The sequence below is a fragment of the Ursus maritimus genome, unplaced genomic scaffold (genome assembly GCF_017311325.1).
Source record: "Ursus maritimus isolate PB19 unplaced genomic scaffold, ASM1731132v1 scaffold_17, whole genome shotgun sequence".
Classification (NCBI taxonomy): Eukaryota; Metazoa; Chordata; class Mammalia; order Carnivora; family Ursidae; genus Ursus; species Ursus maritimus.
Genome location: NW_024424119.1, coordinates 54,506,162 through 54,525,266, shown reverse-complemented (window position 1 = coordinate 54,525,266; position 19,105 = coordinate 54,506,162). Strand labels below are relative to the sequence as shown.

At 58.9% G+C, this 19,105-nt stretch overlaps 1 protein-coding gene across 1 annotated transcript in view; it reads right to left on the bottom strand.

Moving 5' to 3' along the window:
• HMCN2 (hemicentin 2) overlaps positions 1-19,105 on the bottom strand; it is a 148,288-nt gene that overhangs the window by 65,925 nt on the left and 63,258 nt on the right. The window contains 14 exon segments of the mRNA XM_040631353.1: positions 133-229; positions 616-770; positions 1,629-1,798; positions 1,993-2,101; positions 2,764-3,045; positions 4,465-4,743; positions 5,612-5,766; positions 7,172-7,298; positions 7,672-7,819; positions 8,136-8,266; positions 8,814-9,008; positions 12,542-12,628; positions 13,649-13,903; positions 15,570-15,697. Of these exon segments, the coding sequence (XP_040487287.1) occupies positions 133-229; positions 616-770; positions 1,629-1,798; positions 1,993-2,101; positions 2,764-3,045; positions 4,465-4,743; positions 5,612-5,766; positions 7,172-7,298; positions 7,672-7,819; positions 8,136-8,266; positions 8,814-9,008; positions 12,542-12,628; positions 13,649-13,903; positions 15,570-15,697 (2,318 nt within the window).

Here is a 19,105-nt window from a genome sequence, read left to right as displayed (position 1 = left end):
AAGACAAGCAAAAGTTGAGTATGAATGCAGACAAGGACATGCTGTTTTTAAAATCCCATCCCCCCCTGAAACCGCAGGGCAGCCCCGGGGGCGCTCGCGGGATCACCCACCATCCAGCACCCTTGTCCTCACCCAACACCTTGAGAGCCACGTCCCTTTTGCTCTCGCCAGCCAGGCTAGTGGCAGCGCAAGTGTAGACGCCTTCATCCCTCAGGTCCACCTTCTCGATCTGGGGGGGGGGGGTGGTGGCAGAGTGTGTGCCGTGGGGACACAGGGCCCCAAACTGGAGGGTGGTCAGGGAGATGCTGGGACGTGGGGAGCAGCCCGGTTGCTGCAGACCCCAGGGGCGGGAGAAAGGAGTCAAGGGGACAGTTCGGCTCTGGGGGTGGAGTTCTAAGCTCTGCATTTGGATTCCAGGGATACTTCCCTTCCCCCCACTATGTCCCTCTGATAGGTGAAGCCACCTAGGACCCCCTCCCCTCCTCAGGCCCACCACGCAGCCCTCATCCTGCCCCCAGGCTGCCAGGACCCCCCTTGGGATCACCAGAACCTCTAAAAAGCAGCCCCTCCACCTGTGTCCAGTTGCCCCACCAGCCCTGGGGCCCCTGAACGTACCTGCAGTTTCCCCCGCAAGGCTGCCAGGGCCACCCCATCCTTCCACCAGCGGAGACTTGGGGTGGGTACCCCAGTCCCCACACATTGGAGGGTCACAGGCTGCAGGAAAGGGACTGTGATATTGTCGCCCCCAACGATGGCCACCTGTGGGAGCTCTGGGCAGGCGGAGAGGCAGGGAGGGCCCAGGTCAGGGTCAGGAGGGGTGCAGTGAGCACCCAGCCATCCCCTCAATGCCTGGGGAGTAGGGAATGTCCTTAGAGGGCCAGCCTCTGGCCTCCATCCTCTCAACAGACGCTTGGCTTATGGGGAGAGCACCAGACCAGGAGCCAGCAGAGCAGGTCTTCCCCTTTAAAATTCTCCTACCCATCCATTCACCCATCCATGTGTTCATCGAGCTTCTATTCTGTACCAGGCTCAGGGGTATAGCAGAGAACAGTGGTATAGTGCTGCCCTCCCAGAGCTCCCAGAGCTGGGCAGGGGACATGGACAACCCAACAGGCAATTTTAATACAGTGGGTGGTAGGCTATGGCCACGGCAGGCTAGCTAGTGCAGATTAGAACCACAGTGGGATCAAGGAGGGCTTCCTGGAGGAAGGGGTGCTTTAGGACAAACCTGAAAGATAGGGAGGTGCTAGACAGTCGAAGAGGAAGGAGAATGTTCCAGGCAGAGGAAACAGTATTTGGAGGCTTGGAGGTGGGAAAGCTGATATATTTAAGAATTGAATGAAGTTCGGCACGGTCAACACAAAGAGGGCGAGTGAAGAGAGGGTGGGCTGGGGAGGGGAGTGAGGGCCTGTGGACAGGACGTGTGACAAGTATGGAAGCAGCTGAGGCCAGCCTCTCACACCTGAGTCTCTTTGGGGAGCTGGAAAGTCCGCCGAGAAACACTGTCTAGAGAAGACCAGCCCTGGGCCCTTCCTTCATCCACCAGGCCGACCGTCAGGCACAGATGGCCATGACCCCCTGGCTCTGCCCCCCCCCCACCGTAGCTCAGGCTGCCCACACCCCCTCACCGTGCACGGACAGCTCCACCTCAGCCCCGGTGGTGCCCGCCTCGTTGGTGGCCTGGCAGGCGAAGAGGCCCGCGTGGTCCAGTTCCACGTGGTTGATGCGCAGCGTGGCCCCCCGTGAGGCCACCTGCACCCCAGCCAGCTCCTCGGCTGGGCGGCCATTCTGCAGCCATCTGAGGGGGGTGGGGAGGGGGACATGTCGGTCAGCCTGAGGCCAGGGAAGCCAGGGTAGGCAGGATCTCCCAGGCTCTGCGGCCTCCTTCATATTCCCAGGAAGGGGGAGTGTCTCCCATCCCCACCAACTCCCCCAGCACGCAGTCTCTGCCTGCCCCCACCCCAGCCCTGGCCTCCACCGCCCCATACGCACTGGAGAGTAGGCACGGGGGAGCCAGAGGCCTGGCAGGGAAGTTCCAGGGGCTGTCCCATGAGGGCGGTCACCTGGCCTGAGCCTTCAGCCACCAGGAGCTGTGGGGGCACTGGGGACAGGACCCACAATTGGGTGTTTGGAGCTGAGCAAACCCAAGTCCCCAGCACCTTCCGAGCAAGACCCAAACCTCACCCTTCAAGTCCCCTAGGAGGCCTTCCGGGACCAGAGAGTGAGTGGCCCTTCTGGTCTCCCCACAGGCTCGGCCTGTATATCAAATATCTGTCTCCCCACCAGACTGAGGCCTCGGGAGTCTCGTCTGCCTCGTTCTCTGCTTTCTCTCCAATACCACATGGGCCTGGCCCAGAGGTGATGCCTGAGAAATGTCTGTCAAATGGAAGAAAGCAGGCAAAGACCCACCCCACCCTGGAACCAGGGCCCACAGCCTAGCTTTGGGCCTCAGGGAGTCCTTGACAAATGTCTGGCCCGTCGGCCAGGCACATCTGGAAGGCAGAGTGGGGTCCTGTCCCAAGTGACCTGGCTCGGGGTCCCGAGCAGGAAGAGAAAGCATGATCCTGGGGCTCAACCCCGCCCCCTCACGGCTCTGCAGGACCTCCAGCCCAGATCTGTGTGTTCATCTGTCTTGTGCAATATGGGGACACTGGGCCTTCACCACCTTGTGTCCCCGCAGGGGCTGCAGGGACCCACACACAGTGTGTATAGGAAGAGCAGTCCACAGCCCAGGTGACTCAGAGGGGACAGTCCCTGGCTTACCCTGCACTTCCACGGAATACTGCAGCACGGCCTCCCCAGCGGGGCTGCTGGCCACGCAGCTGTATTGGCCTCCGGACGCCTCCCTCAGGCTCTCCAGGCTCAGCACGCTGCCTCCCGCTTCCAGCCACGTCTCGTTGCTCTCTGCCACGGGCAGCCCCTCGTGGTGCCAGGAGAGGGTGGGGAGTGGATGGCCTCTGGCCACACACTCCAGAGCCAAGGGCCTCCCAGCCACAGCCTTCACCACATGAGGCCCTCCTCCAGAGCCCTCGATGGTGGGCGGGACTAGGGAAGAAGCAGGGGGCTGCTCAGGACCAGAGGGGGACACCTGTCTGCTCCCCGCCCAGCAGGCCAGCGCAGGCCCCTTGCACTGCCTGCTCCTGCTTCCCTGGCTGGAAGCATTCTCTCCCTCCGTCCCTGGGCTGCATCCCTCCCCCCACACTGCTTGCCTCTTCACTCCATCCCTGTCACCCCTGCGAGCTCCCCAGGCACAGAACAAGAGCTTGTCTGTGTGTGCCTCTGTGTCTGCACACAGTAGGTCTCTATTTCTGCAGAACTCAAAGTGATGGGCTCCCCAGGGCCTGAGACCAGAACCGCTGCTCCTTCAGGAACCTTCCCTGGTCTGAGGAAGTGGATGCCTGGGGCAGGCCGAGCCCAGAGGGCCTGGTCTGTGGGGGTTCAGCCCTCAATGGCCAAGGGGGTAGCCAGAGGGGGACTTCTCTCTTCCCTCTGGAAGGGCCCCCCGTTGCGGAGACCATGGAGCCATCGCCAGAGGGCATGAGGACATGACTGCCTGGGATGAGCTTCTCAGTCTTGTCTGGGTCACAAGCCCCTTTGAAAATTGTATGAAAATGCCTTTTCCACTCCATTTCCAGGAGGTCCCCCGATCCCCAAAGGAGAGGCCCTGAGATGGCAGCTGGGTGCATCGTCAGACGCTGTTGGTGAGCCCCACACAGCCCAGCTTCCCTTCAGGACCCCCGTGGCTCCAGCCCCCAAGCCCTCCTCATCTTCGGGGGCCAGAGCTCTGGAGCTGAGTCTTCTCAAGGGGACAGGATGACCCCACCGGTCTACATTCTGGGTCTCAAGCTTCACCTGCTCAGACTCCATCGCTGCCCACCCACACTCAGTTTTTCCTCCCCTCAGAGCCCAGCCCCTCAAGGTGGGTCTACACCCAGGTAAACAGCACAAGATATACATTCAGACCCCGGTCCACACACCATGAATCAGGTCGCACCACCTCCTAGCAAGTGACCCGCGGCCAGCCTCTCACCCCAGAATCCCCTGCACGCATGGGTAAGTGGGAGACAGGGAGACAAGGGCCCAAGCCCCTGAGCCCTGATGAAATGAGCTGATGCTGTGAAAAGCCCCAGGGGCCCCGGCTCACAGTGAGCCATTAATGAAGAGCAGTTAATTATTCACTGAAGAGCACTGGAAAGCGCTAACCCCAGAGCGAAATGTGCATTCTCCCCTTGACTCTGCCTGGGCCCCCAGACAGGCCCTTCCATCCCCGGGCCTCAGCAGCCTCCCTGTCTGAGTGAGGGAAGCTGGATAAGCCAAGATGGCCATTCTCCCCAGGGAACTCTAGTCTCATTATCCTGGGCCTCTGGCCACTCCCCCTCGGCGACTATTGAAGACAGGCCCACCCCCACCCCGGCACTGCCCACCCCAGCTGACTGCTGCTCAGGGCAACCCCTGGCCGCTCACCATAAACCTCCAGCCTGGTGCTCTTCTCTGTGACCCCCACGGGGTTGCTGGCCTGGCAGGTGTAGGTGCCGGCATCCACGCCCCGGGCCCTCGCCAGCTGCAGCTGCCGGCCTCCCCTGGTGTAGACAGCTTCAGTGCTGCGTGGGAGGGAGGCCCCATCCTTGAACCATGTGATGTCAGGAGCAGGCACTCCTCGGGCCTCACACAAGAACCGCACCGGGCGGCCCTCCATGACGGCCACCTCACTCGTCTCGTTGGAGCCCCAGATGGTGGGAGGCGCTGAGAAGGACAACGGGGAGTGCTGGTCACAGGGAGCCTCCCCAAGGTGGCTGGTGTCCCAACCCCAGAGTGGTAATCACATGCCTGTGGCCCACAAGCTCTTCACGTGTCACTGGCTCCTACCGCGAGGTGTGGAATGCATGGGGCATGGGGATAGAAGAGGGCCTGGGGACAGATGGGGACAGGCCTCTCGGGACCTGCTGATGTGGGACCCGGTCATCACAAGAGGTGTGGAGTTGCCAGAGGAACCACAGGTCTGGGCTCTGGACCCACTCTGCCTCTAACTCCCTGCATGACCGGGCACAGGTCACTTCCCCTCTCTGGCTCTCAGTCTCCAAAATCAGGGGTTCACCACTGGTGACACCCACGGTGGTCCTGGGGCCGTGTGGGCACAGCATGAAATAGCACTGCATTTCAGGACTGAACAGCTCCGCCCTTCCCAAACTCCTTCCAGCCTGATTACAACAAAGGGAAAGGCGGGGTTTGGCGGTAGACTGTATAGGTAACCCTTCTAGTACTTTCTGTATCAGCGCTCTCTTGCTGCTTTTGTTTTCACAGCTTCTTCCCTGAAGGCCAGGTGGCCCTGGTTTCCCACTTACAGTTGAGATATTAAATATCCTTTTAAATAAGTATTTTTCCATGTAAGACGAGGGACTCGACTTAAAGAAACGATCATTCCGAGCAGGATCAGGAATAGGAAAGCTGTAAAGCTGGGGTTGGGGACAATGGGATTTGGGACCGCTGGGCCAGATTCCCTATCCCTCCCCCCAGCCTTACTGGCCCAGAAGACTCCTCCTCCCCTCTCTGTCCCGTCCTCCCTCCATGCAGCAGGCAGCCGAGGCTGGGGGGGTCGTGGGGGGCAGCTCACCCTGCATTCTGAGCTGGAAGTCCTTGGCCTGCTGGCCGGCGGGGCTGAAGGCCACACACTGGTACCGTCCCTCGTCCCCCAGGTGACTGCTGGTGATTCTGAGAACCTGGCCGTCTTCCTGGAGCTGGACTCGAGGGTCTCCTGGGAGGACGGGCCTGGCAGGGCGGTCATGAGAACACCAGCAGTTAGGGCTGGGCTGCGCAGAGGGAGGCCTGCCACTGGTGAAAAGCGATGTCACCGGAGAGGTGCCCGTCCACTGAGGAATGCCTACAGTGGAATGTTGCTCGGCCATGAAAAGACACGAAGTGCAGGCGCACCTCACGTTTTTATGCAGTGCAGATACTGTGTTTCTTACACATTGACATTTTGGGGCAAGCCTGCATCGAGCCAGCCTGTTGGCACCATTCTTCCAATGGCACTGGCTTACTTCGTGTCTCCATGTCACGATTTCGGCCATTCTCACACTATTTCAAACTCCCTCATTATTATTATATTTGTTTAGCTGTGATTTGTAACATCTATTTGTTACGCGTGATGACGACTCGCTGAGAGCTCAGATGATGGCTAGCACTTTCTAGCAATCAACTATTTTTTTTAAAACATCTTATTTTTTTTGTGTTTTATTTTTAAAGATTTTATTAATTTATTTGACAGAGAAAGAGAGCACAAGTAGCCAGAGCAGCAGGCAGAGGGAGGGGGAGAAGCAGGCTCCCCACTGAGCAAGGAGCCCGACACAGGGCTCGATCCCAGGACCCCGGGACCATGCCCTGAGCCAAAGGCAGATGCTTAACCCACTGAGCCACCCAGGCGCCCCAAGGAGGCATTGTTTTTTAGACACAATACTGTTGCATGTTCAACAGACCGCAGTGGAGTGTCACGTGACTTTCGTGCGCGCTAGTGCGCGCTGGGAAACCAACAAATTCATTTGATTCGCTTTATTGCCAGATTTGCTCTCTTGCGGTGGTTTGGAGCCGAAGGTGTGGCATCTCTGAGATGTGCCTGAACCCGTCCCTGCTCTAGCATGGAAGAACCCCCAAGAACTGTGTGTTACGTTAGAAACGCCAGGCACAAAAGGACACGTACTATATGACTGCATGGAATTTATCTGAAGTACAGGCAAATCTATAGAGAGAAAGCAGACTAGTGGTTGCCGGGGGCTGATGGGTATGGGGTCCCCTCTTGGGACGATGAAATGTTCTGGTAACTAGAGAGAGGCGACCGATGGTGTGCCCCACTATGTGTGTACTAAATACTAGTGACGTGTGCACTTCAGAATGGTTGATTTTATATTTTGTTGTGAATTCTACCTAAAAACAAAAACAAAAACAAAAAGTTTACAACAAAAAGCAAGACTGGCTAAGTAATGAGAAAATCCTGCCGGGGGGGAGAGAGGAGTGTCCCCTGAGTCACGGCAGGTGGGGGCGGGAGGTGTCCCATGCTGCCCTCTGCTGCCTGGGTCCTGGGGGGCACACGTGATGCTGGTCAAGCTTCCTTGCTGAGTTCGCCCTCCCAAAGGCCCCCCTCCACCATGCCATGCCATCCACCGGGAAGACCACTCACTGCCCGTCCTTGGTCCATTCCACCTGGGGCGCGGGGACTCCCGAGGTCCAGCACTCCAGCTCCACCTTTGCACCAGCCAGACCCAGCACCTCCTGGGCAGCCCCGGCTCCCAGCACGGAAGGAGGGACTGGGGGGCGAGGGGCAGAGGGGTGAAAACTCTTCAAATCCTGCACAGGCAAAGGCCCTGTGGTGGGCCTTCATCTGCGCGGATCTGCAGACTGCTGCACACTTCCCTCCCCATCTGTCCTTCCCTTGAAGATCTCCGGCTGGATTGGGACCCCGCTCTGTACCTTCTCAGCTCCTGATATGACTTTTTTGTAGCACGTAACACAACACTAATTACAGGGTTAATCATGTGACTGTCTAATGTCTGTCCCGAGAGCTCTGTGAGGACAGGGACGGGGTCTGTTGTGGGCCCCTCTGTGACCCTGACACTCAGCAGTCGAAGTCCCCCTCCTCCCCAGCCCCCACAAAAGGGTAGGGGCTCAGGCCTCACTCACTGAGCACGAGGAGATCGAAGTCCCTCTGGGCAGTCCCAGCCTGGTTCTCCGCCCGGCAGGAATAGAGGCCAGAATCGCCCTCCTGGATCCTGGGAAAGTGGAGGGCCCGGGGCTTGTCCAGGAGTCGGTAATGGCCCGTCTCAGGGATCTGGGCAGGAGAGGTCAGATGGAACTGGTGAGAGGGATCTGGCCACTCCCCAGCATCAGCAGTAAGAACCTGAGGCCCAGAGAGCCAGTCGGTGACTTGGAAACTGGGGCTTCTGACTCCCAAAAGTGCCATGCCCCCCTCCACCATGCAGCCCCCCAGGGTTCTTTGTGGGAACGCAGTCCTCCACTGCCCAGTGCATTACCCAGAACACCTGTCACATCTCCTTGCCACAACCGGCACATGCAGGAACCCATCCAGAAGGTCCATACCCTATCCAAATCCCACCCACAGCCCAGCCCCTCCAGAGGACACCCACCGGCTGCCCATCCTTGAACCACACAATCTCAGGGGCTGGAAAGCCATTCGCGTCACACTCCAAAGTCAGGGACTGCCCGGCCATGCCTGACAGGTTGGCCCTGCACCCGTCTTCCCGGATGCTAGGGGGCACTTGGGAGCAAAGAGAAGCAGAGAAGCTGTCCCCTCCCTGGAGAGCCACAGCTACCCAGACCCCTTCTGGGCTGCTCTTCCTGGCCTGGACAGGCAGTCCCAACTCCTGCCCTTCCCCAGATTCTGGGGTCCCAGGATGCCCACCGCAGTCCCTGATCTGGCCACCAGGAGCCATGTGGACCTGGGAATGCCTCAGCAGCCCACACTGGGACCCACGTGCCTCCCTAGTCCCTGAGCACTGTGCCACTTTCTCTAACATTCGGCTTTGCAAGAGGCCGGAGCCCCCAGATCTATCTGGTTCTACTTACAACCTGTTGTCATGGTCACCTGGGAAGGACCCCCGAGTTGTATTCTCTGAAGGTGGGGCCTGGTATATCTTTGAAACAAACTTCCCAGGCAAGTCATTAAATAGCAAGCCAGGGTGGCTCGCAGCCTGCCCCACCGTGAGCTCTTGGGCCCTGGGGAGATGGTGCCGTCGCACCTGGGCGTCCTGGGTGCCACTGGGAGGTGTGTACAAGCCATCCCCTACTCTGAGGTCCCTGCTTACCATAGACCACCAGCTTGGCTCTCCTGGACGTGGAGCCTGCCTCATTGGTGGCCTGGCACTCATAGTCTCCGCTGTCAGAGGGAGAAACTGAGGCCAGGAACAGGGAGCCGTCATCCAGCACCTCCAGGCCCGGCCGGCCACGCAGGGGCTCTGAGGATGGGCCCTTCCGCCATGTGACCTGTGGCTTGGGCGTCCCTGGCAGGGCACATGGAGTCATCAGCATGAGCACCCTGTCCTCTTTCCCCTCTGCACCCACGTTCCCCGCCTTGCGCAGATGTTGCTGACCCTCCAGCAGTGATTCCAAGCACCTCCCAGGCTGGCAGGAGCAGCTCCCACCTGCTGCAGGCCCACTGGTCTCCCGGGCCCCCGAGCGCCACAGGCAAGGGCCCAGAGCCCTCTTCCCGGTTCCCTTCTCAAAGAGGTCCCATCATTTAGAATCATACCCCAGCCCCATTAGCTGCCCCGCGCTCCTTTCTGCCAATCACCCCCAACTTTCTACCACGCACAGGATGTCTTTACTTCGATTTCTTTTGTCTACCACCCACCTCCCCCACAAGGGCCAGGGTCTTTGCTGCAAGCCCAGGGCGCGGCACCTAGGGGGCACTAAATGAATGAGCGAGCCTGCTGTGCTCGGCACCTGGTCCGAGCGTGAAGATTGGGCTGGGCAGCTGTCCCCGCCACAGGCACGGGGCCTGGCACTGCTGGCCACAACCCCCGCAGCCCCACCGTGAGCCCCACAATCGCCTGGACTCCGTTCTCGGACACTGCTTACGCTGCACTGCCCAAGGTCCAGCTCTGCTACCAGGCTGCGGGCTCACGTGGCCTGGCGCACAGACGATATGGAATACACGGCTGCCCCCCTGGGGCCGGGCGCACCGTGGTGTCCTCTGATCGATGTTGCGGGGATGACCCGGCCTCCCGAGCGGCACACACACCTGGTAGGCAGCGGTGCCCGGTGGTCACAGCGGAGCTGGGGTCACACGTGCCTCCACCCTGCTAACGTGCTGGATGACGTCAGGACAAAAGCCCTCACCTGTCCCCTTCTTCCCCGGCGCCACGTAGGAGGAGGGCACTCCCCAAACTCCGAGAATAGCACGCTCACACCTCCATCACTCCCCTCCCTCACGGCCAGCATTGGTCACTGGGACCCCCAGTGCAGGCGAATCCACGTGGGCTAACTCAAAGCCCCATGCTCGCTCTCTCTGTAGACACGAGCTCTCCCGCCTCGCTCGCTCTTTTATCCTCAGCCGCGGGAGGAAGGGGTAGGCCCCCCGTTGGACGGGCACGGACCTGGCACACCCAAGGCATCCTAGGGGTCATCTCCTTCTGGAGGGTCCCCGGCCCACCCCCCTGCACCGACCGCTCTGCCTGCAGTTCTGGGACTCTGCCTGTCACCCTGAGGGCAAGGAGGGTCGTTGCCCACCCACGCGCGTCACACTCCGTGCCTGCCCGAGAGCCCGCCAGAGCCTCCCACTGCCGGGGGACTTGCTCCCCACTGTGCGCACGCGCGCGCCACACCGCGTGCACGCGCCACACCGCGCGCATGCGCACACATACACATATACACACCACACACACTACATACATACACACACACACCACATACATACACAACACACACACCACACAACACAACGTCTACAACACACACACCACACACACACACACACCACACACATACAAAACCACACACACATCACACACACAACATACATATGCAACACACATGCACACATATACATACACACCACCTGTAAACACGCACCACACCACACACATAGCACAACATATGCACATGCGTATGTACACACCACATATACACACCACCCAGACACACATACCACACACACACACCACACATACATTTACACATACATACACAACACACACAACACACACCACAACGTCTACACCACACACACAAACACCACACCACACACACACCTCATGCCACACACATACACTCTAGCACATACACACCACACACATATATACCACACACCACATGCACAGACACACACACCCCACCACACACACTCCACAGCACACGTTGCCCCTCCCAGCTCCTCAGTTTTTCCAGAGAGGCCCACGCCACTCCCGTCCTCCCACCACGCCAGGGCCCAGGACTTCAGAGCTGCTGACCTGGAGGGACATTGAGTTTTGAACCCTGGAACTTTTTTATTAAATGCAAAACATCTAACCCCTTGATGAGCTCCAAGCACAGAACCGCCCAGGGAAGACCCCAGGGGACTCAGAACTGTCGTGAAAATCACCTCCCCACTCCTGTTTCACAGGGGCCAAGAGAGGAGAAATGATGTGTCCCAAATCACCAGCAAGGCAGCAGCCAGGCTCCTGGCCTTCCCGTCCCACCCCACAAGGAGCAGGCGGGTGGTGTCACCCACCGCAGGTACCAGGGCTCCCGCATTCCAGGCACTGGGCTTGGCACTTTCTCCTTGGCTCTCCGAGCCCAAGGTCACACAGCTGGTGAATGCCGGCGCCCAACACTGCCCGCCAGGCAGCTCCCTGCTTGAAAGGAAGAAGGCCAAGGGCAGCCTGGGGCGCAAGTGCTGTTTATCAGATCAGAAGGGGCTCGGGTTATGCTGATTCAGCTGAAGTCTGGCCCAGAGGACAGGCTGCTGACTGACCACGGATGATGAGGGCACCCGGGGCAGGCAGGCCACTGGCTGGGTCCACCCCCGCCTCCCACCTCCCCTGACTGCATAATGGCTGCTTGCTGTGACCAGAGACGGGCACAAGGTGGCGCCCTGGCCGAGGGTGGACCGTCACCCCTCCAGGTGGCGGGGTCTCAGAAAGGAGCCCAGGAAGTTCCCAGCGCTTCCACCCAGTGCCTGCCTCCTACCTGCCCCTCCCTCGGGCCTGTTCCAGGGACTTCCCTGGGCTCCTGGCACGAGAAGTGACGTGGAGACTAGAACCAGCTCTCCCGGCTCCTTCCAGACTTTTTGTAAGCTGCCACCTGCTCCTCAGACCCAGACGCCCAACCAAACACATTTCTCTGAGCCTCTACCGTGTGCCGGGCACGGTGCTGGGACCCGAAACTCCTGCTGTCCCCCTGAGCCCTCCTAGCCGTCCTGCATGGAGGGATCAGAACGACCCCACCGTACAGATGAGAAAACGGAGGCTCCGACAGAAGGTATAAACTGCCCCACGGTACCCGGCCTAAGCGGGGTTTAGCATGGGGCAGCTGACCACGGAGGCGGCTATCTTGGCCCCACACTGTGCTGCTGCCCCCAACGGGGCCCCCAAAGGGCTAGTCTGCCTAGGGCCACGTGAATCCATCCTCTGCTAGGGAGTCTGGGGTGGGATTGAGGAGCAGCAGGGGTCTCTGAGCCTCAGTCCCAGGACCTTCAGGCTGCCCGTGGCCGAGCTGTAGCATTCCTGGAGGGGCTGGGGCTTAAGGGGCACTCAGGACCAGAGTCAAACCACACCACACATTGTGAGTCACCTCCTGGCTGTGTGACCTCTGACCAGTTGCTTAAACCCCTCTGGACCTAGATTGCCCCTTGTAAAAAAAAAAAAAAAAAAAAGCGAACACTAATACCCACCCTGCAGGGTTGTCGATAGGATAAAATGCCTGGCATGGCCTGGCTGAGAGTGAAGACCCCCTAACCCCCCATAACCCGTGGGCATTGCCCACAGTGTGTGACCCAGGGCGCTGACATGTAAGGGGCGCTCCTTCCCAGCCCAACCCACCCTGGGCCCAGCATCACCTCGGGCCGGGCACGGCAGGCTGGCGTTCTCTCCGGCCACTCTCTCCAGCAGGCTGCTGGTCTCATCGGCCTCCCAGTGCGGCGGCTCTGGGGGAGACAACATGGCCATACTTACACCCAGGGCCAGTGGAGAACCCAGCCGGGCATACGGCCCTCAGCCTCTGGGCCCCTGATGCTGACCCACCTCCCAGCGGGTGGTCCACAGAGAAGCCACCAGGCCACACAGACCCCAGGGGCTTGGGAGGTGGAGTCCTGCACCGTCCTGCCCTGCACTCCCCTCCAGCTGCAGCTGCCCCGGTTTGTTTTAATTTCGAAATAGTGAGGGGCACCTGGGTGGCTCAGCTGGTTGACTGATTCTTGATTCCGGCTCCGGTTGTGATCTCAGGATGGTGGGATTGAGCCCCACATCGGGCTCTGCACTCAGCACAGAGTCTGCTTGTCCCTCTCCCTCTGCTCCTCCCACCTCCCTCTCTTAAATAAATAAAATCTCTATTTATTTTTTAAAAGATTTTATTTATTTATATGAGAGAGAGAGAGAGAAAGAGCACAAGCAGAGGCAGAGGGAGAAGCAGACTCCCTGCTGAGCTGGGAGCCCGATGCGGGGCTCGATCCCAGGACCCTGAGATCATGACCTGAGCCAAAGGCAGACGCTTCACCATCTGAGGCACCCAGGCGTCCCATAAATAAAATCTTTTAAAAAGCCAAATTCATAATAGTGCAAACAAGGGACCACTGATCCAGACCTCTCCGGGCACCAGGGTACTTCACACACATTCTCTCACTGACTCCTCGCATGTTATTGGGCCCATTTTCCAAGGGAGAATACTGAGGGTTACAGAGTGGAACTGACTGGCTTACAGTTGTCCAGCTGGAAGTGGACTAGAAGCTGAACCACGGCCAGGGCCCCTGCTCTTTGATCACGACCTCATGGAACCTTCCGTCCACACCAGAGGGCAGGGTACCCATGAGGCTCCCCCACGCGGGACAGCCCCACGGCCTCAGGAGACTGGAGGCTGGGAGGAAGGCAGGGGTCACGCATCTCAGAAGCCCAGGCTGCTGTCGGGGGAGGTGGGCAGGGGTGAGTTCTGGGGTTCAGGGGAGACTCACCCAGCACCCGGAGCTCCAGCTCCCAGACATCCACGCCGGCACTGTTGGAGGCCTCGCAGCGGTACAGCCCAGCGTCAGAGGTTTGGATGGCGGAGAAATGGACAGAGCCCTTGGGCCCCCCACCCTGCAGGGCCGCCCCGTCCTTGGACCAGTTCAGCTGGGGCTCCGGGGTGCCCTCGGCCACACAGTTCAGGTCCAGAATCTCTCCTGCCAGCACCTTCAGGACCCGCGGGCCTGGCTGTACCTGAGGGGGCACTGACAGGGCCCCGGGGAGGGGTGTCAGGTCACGGGGCCCCAGGTGGGGGTCGCAGAGCCCAGACCCACAGAGACGACCCGCCTGCCCTCCCTTCTGGATATCACCAACCAGCAGAAATCACCCTGGGGGGGGGGTGGCCTAAGGCTGTCAGGAAAGAACAGCAGGACACCCCACGTGGACCCCCCCCCAAAGTGAACAAAATCTGGCCTTTCACCTGAACACACGTGCTCTCACCACAAAATCGCTCCTCAGTGCTCGGCTGCTTTCTCCCCCCATCCACCTCCCCTATCCACCCCCCAACCCCCTCCTCCCCTCCCCCCACACCTCCACGTCCTCCCTCCCCTGGGCTGGGGAAGATGTAGGTACTCGTTTCTACCACATTTACATCTCCTCCATCGCATTCGGTCTTTCCTACAGGCAGGTGATACCGTGCCCATTTTGCAGATGAAGAAACTGAGGTTCGGAAGGGTTATGTGATTGACCAGAGTCACCCACTCCCTCAGCTGATAGGAGCTGGAGCCTGCCCGGCTCTGTTGGCCCAGGTCCCCCAGGGCCTCGATGTCCAGGAGCACAAGCGTGTGCACGCCCCGCCCACCCCCACGCCAGCTGAAAACAATAACAGCTTTCCCTGTGCTGAGTGCCACTGTGCTCCCTCCCCTTCCGACAACCATGGGATGGGCATTACTGTGGCCCCCGATTCACGGAGGAGGAAACCAAGGCTCAGAGAGGACAAGCGGCTGGCCAAGGTCACACAGCCGGTCAGCAGTGGAGGCAGGATTCAAATCCAGTCCTCCCAACTCTGAGGCCCTACTTGTCACCTCCCCCTCCTCTGCCACGTCTCTCAGACGCTCATGCAAACCCACAGCAAAACTTTGACACCCCCCCCGAGCCTCAGCCCGCCCACCCGGGAAATGGGATGCTAGCTTAGATCAGGGGTCGCTTTTTCTGTAAAAGGCAAGAGAGTAAATCTTTCAGGCTTCCCAGGCCAGATGGTCTGTCTCTCAGCTACTCAACCAGCCACCGTGGCATGAAAGCAGCCACAGACCACATGCAAAGGAGCGTGTGAGGCCGTGCTCCAAGAAAGCTGGTTTTACGGACACTGAAATCTGAATCTCGTGTAATTTTCACATGTCGCAAAATATTATTTGGGGTTTTTCCCAATTAAAAATGTGGACACTGTTCTTCACTGGTGGGCCATATGAAACCAGGAAATGGGTCAGATGGGGTCCGAGGGCCAGAGCTGGCTGACTGCTGTCTTCAGTACTTCCCTGGAGCTTTGGGAGATGACAAGCTCCCTGCCTTTTTGGTGGAGCGACTCTACGGCTAGCTTCTGTGGGTGGGACCCAGACACCCAGGGGAATGTCCCTTCACGGGTCCCCCTCCTGACTTCTAAGTCCCCGCCGCCCTAGGCCTGCCCTGGGCCTTGCCCTCTGTTCTCAGGGCATCCCAACCAAAGGTACGGGGGAAGGGAGAAAGGGAATGAGGAGAGACACAGGGACTGGAGGGAGGTAGGATGCAGAGGTGAGGGGAGGAGACACTGGAGGGCTCCCATGAAGAGGTGACAGAGCCCAGCCTGCAGAAGGGGAAGGGCATGGAGAAGGCCTAAGAAACACAGAGGGAAGGATAGGGCCATGGGTGAGACCCAGGCCACCAGCACGGGCCTACCTTGCACCTGGAGGACGTAGCGCCGAGAGGCGGACCCTGCAGGGTTACTGGCTATGCATCTGTAGGGACCACTGTCACCCACCTGGGCCTGCGCCAGACGCAGGGAGCCTGACGGGAGGAGGCGATGCCTGCAGGAGTGAGGAGCACTGGTGAGACCACAAACAACCCCATCCCCGCTGGAAGGACCTCAAGACCCAACTTGAACCAGCCACCTCCCCCAGGAAGCCTTCCCCCAGGAAGCCTGTGTCTACCGCCCACCCACCCTTCAGTCCTCCCCCTGCCCCGCCTCCACTTCTGGGCCTGGGCCAGGTCCCACCCAACTGGTCTAAGACATAAAGAGCACTGGACTACGAATCCACAGTGTGGGGTTGGGTCCATACTCCAAACTCTTCCTCGCTAGGTAAAACAAATCCCTTCCCCTCTTGGGGCCTCTGTTTCCTTATCTGGAAAATGGACATACTAAGAAGGCCTGTGTCTGGGGCTGGTGAACAGATTCCACGTGGGCTCAGCCCAGGGCCTGGCACAGGGTCACCAGTAACTCCCCCTCATCTACTGCACGCCCTATCCTCAGGCAGGGGATGAGGCCCCCTTTGCTTGCCCTTCCCACGGCTTCCAGGGAGAAGCTGCCAGCCCAGAGGCCCTCTTCGGCTAAGTGCCAGGGCCGGCCAGACTCGGAATCCGGTGCTGTTTGGGGCTCTGTTGTCCAGCACTGGGCTGGGCCCTCTGGAGGAAGCCGTGGAGGCCGCCCATCATTGCCCTCCCCAATCTGGCCCACCTTGCTAAAGTCACCCGGCCCCCATCCCAAACGGATCGGGGACCCCCAGCCAGACTCCTGCAGCTGGGCTGGACCCTAAGGGGCCCCTGCAGACATGATGTCACCAGCCCATATGTGCTGGCTCCGTGAAGCCCCTGTCCCCATAAATCGAGGAGGGCAGCTGCAGCCCTGGCCCCAGCTGGCCCCAACAGCAAGTGGCCAGCACGGGGGCGGGGGACCCCAAAGGCCAGCCCCCCAGGCTGTGCTCCTAGTATATAGCTCGGCTTGAGAGCCCCACAGGTCTGGGCCCCCCTCCCCTTTCTGCTGAGCCTTGGTTTCCTCCTCTGAACATGGAAGTGACAATAGTCCCCCTCTCCCAGGCAGCTGCGAGCAAAGTGCCGGGCATGCGCTACTCGAACAGGTCAACGTCGCCAGCAACGGACTCTCTATGCAACTCAGGCTACTACTTTTGCCCTGCTGGGCCTCTGTCTCCCCAACTGTAAGGTGGGGTAATAAGCCCCCTGGACAGCAGCCACCTCCCACGGAGCACCCAGCAGTCACTTAGCGCAAGTTCTCTGAGGATAGCTGTAAGCGACACGCTGGGTGGTGACCTCAGAGCCCTGGGACCGGGCCAGAACACCAGGGTCCAACCTTGTTCGGCCACACACTTGCTGTGTGAGGTTGATCTAGACATTTAACCTCTCTGTGCCTCCGTTGTCTCATTCCGGAAACTGAAGACAATGTAGCGCTTAACCCTCACAGGGTCATTGAAAGAATGGAATGGCTTAATGCACTGCACGGTGCCCAGAGCAGAAAGGTACTCAGCGAAGGACAGCTGTTACCATGGTGATGACAGCGCATGCGCAAACAATATGCGATACAGTTTTGCATTGTTTAAAACATTCATATAAATGGCTTCACATGTATGTGTGTAGGTCTAAGTCATTCATCTTTCACTGCTGTATAGTATTCCCCCGCGTGATCATAACACAATTCATGAACTTGTTCCTTTTTGGTGGACACTTAAATATTTAGATTTTTTTTCTTCCCTCCCTTCTTCCCTCCCCTCTCTCTCTCTCTTCCACCACCAGAGCTCTGCACATTCCGCTCTATGTGTCCTGCAGGCATGGGGGCAGGACTCCTGGGCCACGGCTCATACACTGTCAGCTCTCAGCTGCACGGACTGCCTCCCAGTGCCTTGCAGGGCTCAGCTTCTCATCAGAATCTCCTGGCTTCGTGTGAAACACGCAGATCCCCAGCCCCACCTTGAGACTCTGATGCGGGGTGGGGCAGGAGTGGGCGTTTTACCAAGGCCCTAGGAGGCTCTGAGGCAGGTGGTCAGGGAACCATCCCTTGGGACCACCGCCCAGGGACATGAGGAAGTGCCCCGACCTGGGGAGCAGCATGGCAGAGCAGACGGGAGCAAGGCTTTGGCAGCAAGTGGCCCCGTGTGAAGCAGCTGTCTGCTTCTTTCAGGCTGACCTAGGGTCAAGGACTCCATCTCCCTAAGACTGTGTCGTCATGTGGAGTCACAGTTGCTGGTGAACGTGAAGTGACATGAAGCCTCTGTGTCTGGGGCATAGTGAGTGTTCAGTCAACAACCACAGTGTCTGGGTTCTCATCGCCAGTCTCCAATCAGCTGGGCTGCCCTGAGCGCGTCGCTTAATCTTTCCAAGGGAGGAAAAACACCGCCTAGATCCTGATTCGTCCCAGTGACAGGGGAATGCCCCCCCCCCCAGCCCATGGCACCACTTCCCTGGCTTGGTTTTTCTTATCTACAGTGGTTGTTTTTTTAATTAAATAATGTTGACATCCACCAACCAAATCATTTTGAGGCTGGAGCATACACTCACTCACACTGGGGGCAGGGACACGGTTCCCTCCTTCCCAGGGCCTCGCTGCAAACCTCGGCTGGCAAAATGGCGACAGCGTGGCTCAGGGGAAAGAGGTCTGGGATGGGGACTGGAGTTCAGGATCCGAAGTCTGGTTCTGCTACAGACATGCTGTGCAATCTCAGGCAGCCGGGCGATGTCTCTGAACCCTGATTTCTTCATATCTGAAGAGGCAGCTCTGGATTCCTTTATTCAGAAGTTGCCTTCTAGTTCTGAGAACTTTAGAGCCACAGAGCCCCTTGCTCTCTCTCTCCCTCAACAAGACCTTTAAAGGATAGGAAGTAGAAGCTTCCGGAAAAAGATAATAAAAGAATTTTTCCAAAGTGGAAAATTCCCAACAGTGAAGGTAGGGAGCTTGTCTTTCTTAGGACCAGCCCCAGGTCATTTCCCAGAAAAGGAACTCAGCTTGCTTTATCACAAAGGAAAAATGGGATGAAGGGAGAATCCATCTTACAGATGGACAAGCCGAGGCCTAGCAGAGGCCAAAGGACCCAGCGCCTGCCCCATGCAGCTGAGTCGCTGTCACTGACAAAATGGCCATATCACTGCCTTGCTTTAAAGCCCTCTGTGGCTGCCCACTCCTTGCTGCCCCAAACCCAAGCACAGTGTCCTGGGCTGTGTGGACCTACACGGACCAGTCCCCCACCCCCACCCCTGCTGGACCACCGTTCTTTTTAGAGGGACCAGGTTCATCTCACTTCCACCCCTTTGCACATGCTGTTCTTTCTACCCAGGGCACTCTTCCACCGCCTGCTCACCTGGATTACACCTCAACCTTCAATACTGACATCACCTCCTCCAGGAAGGCCTCCTGCCTTGATGCCTCAAGGCAGGTAGGTGCAGCCCATGGAATCCCACAGCTGCCTGTCCCAGCCCAGCACCCCCCCCCC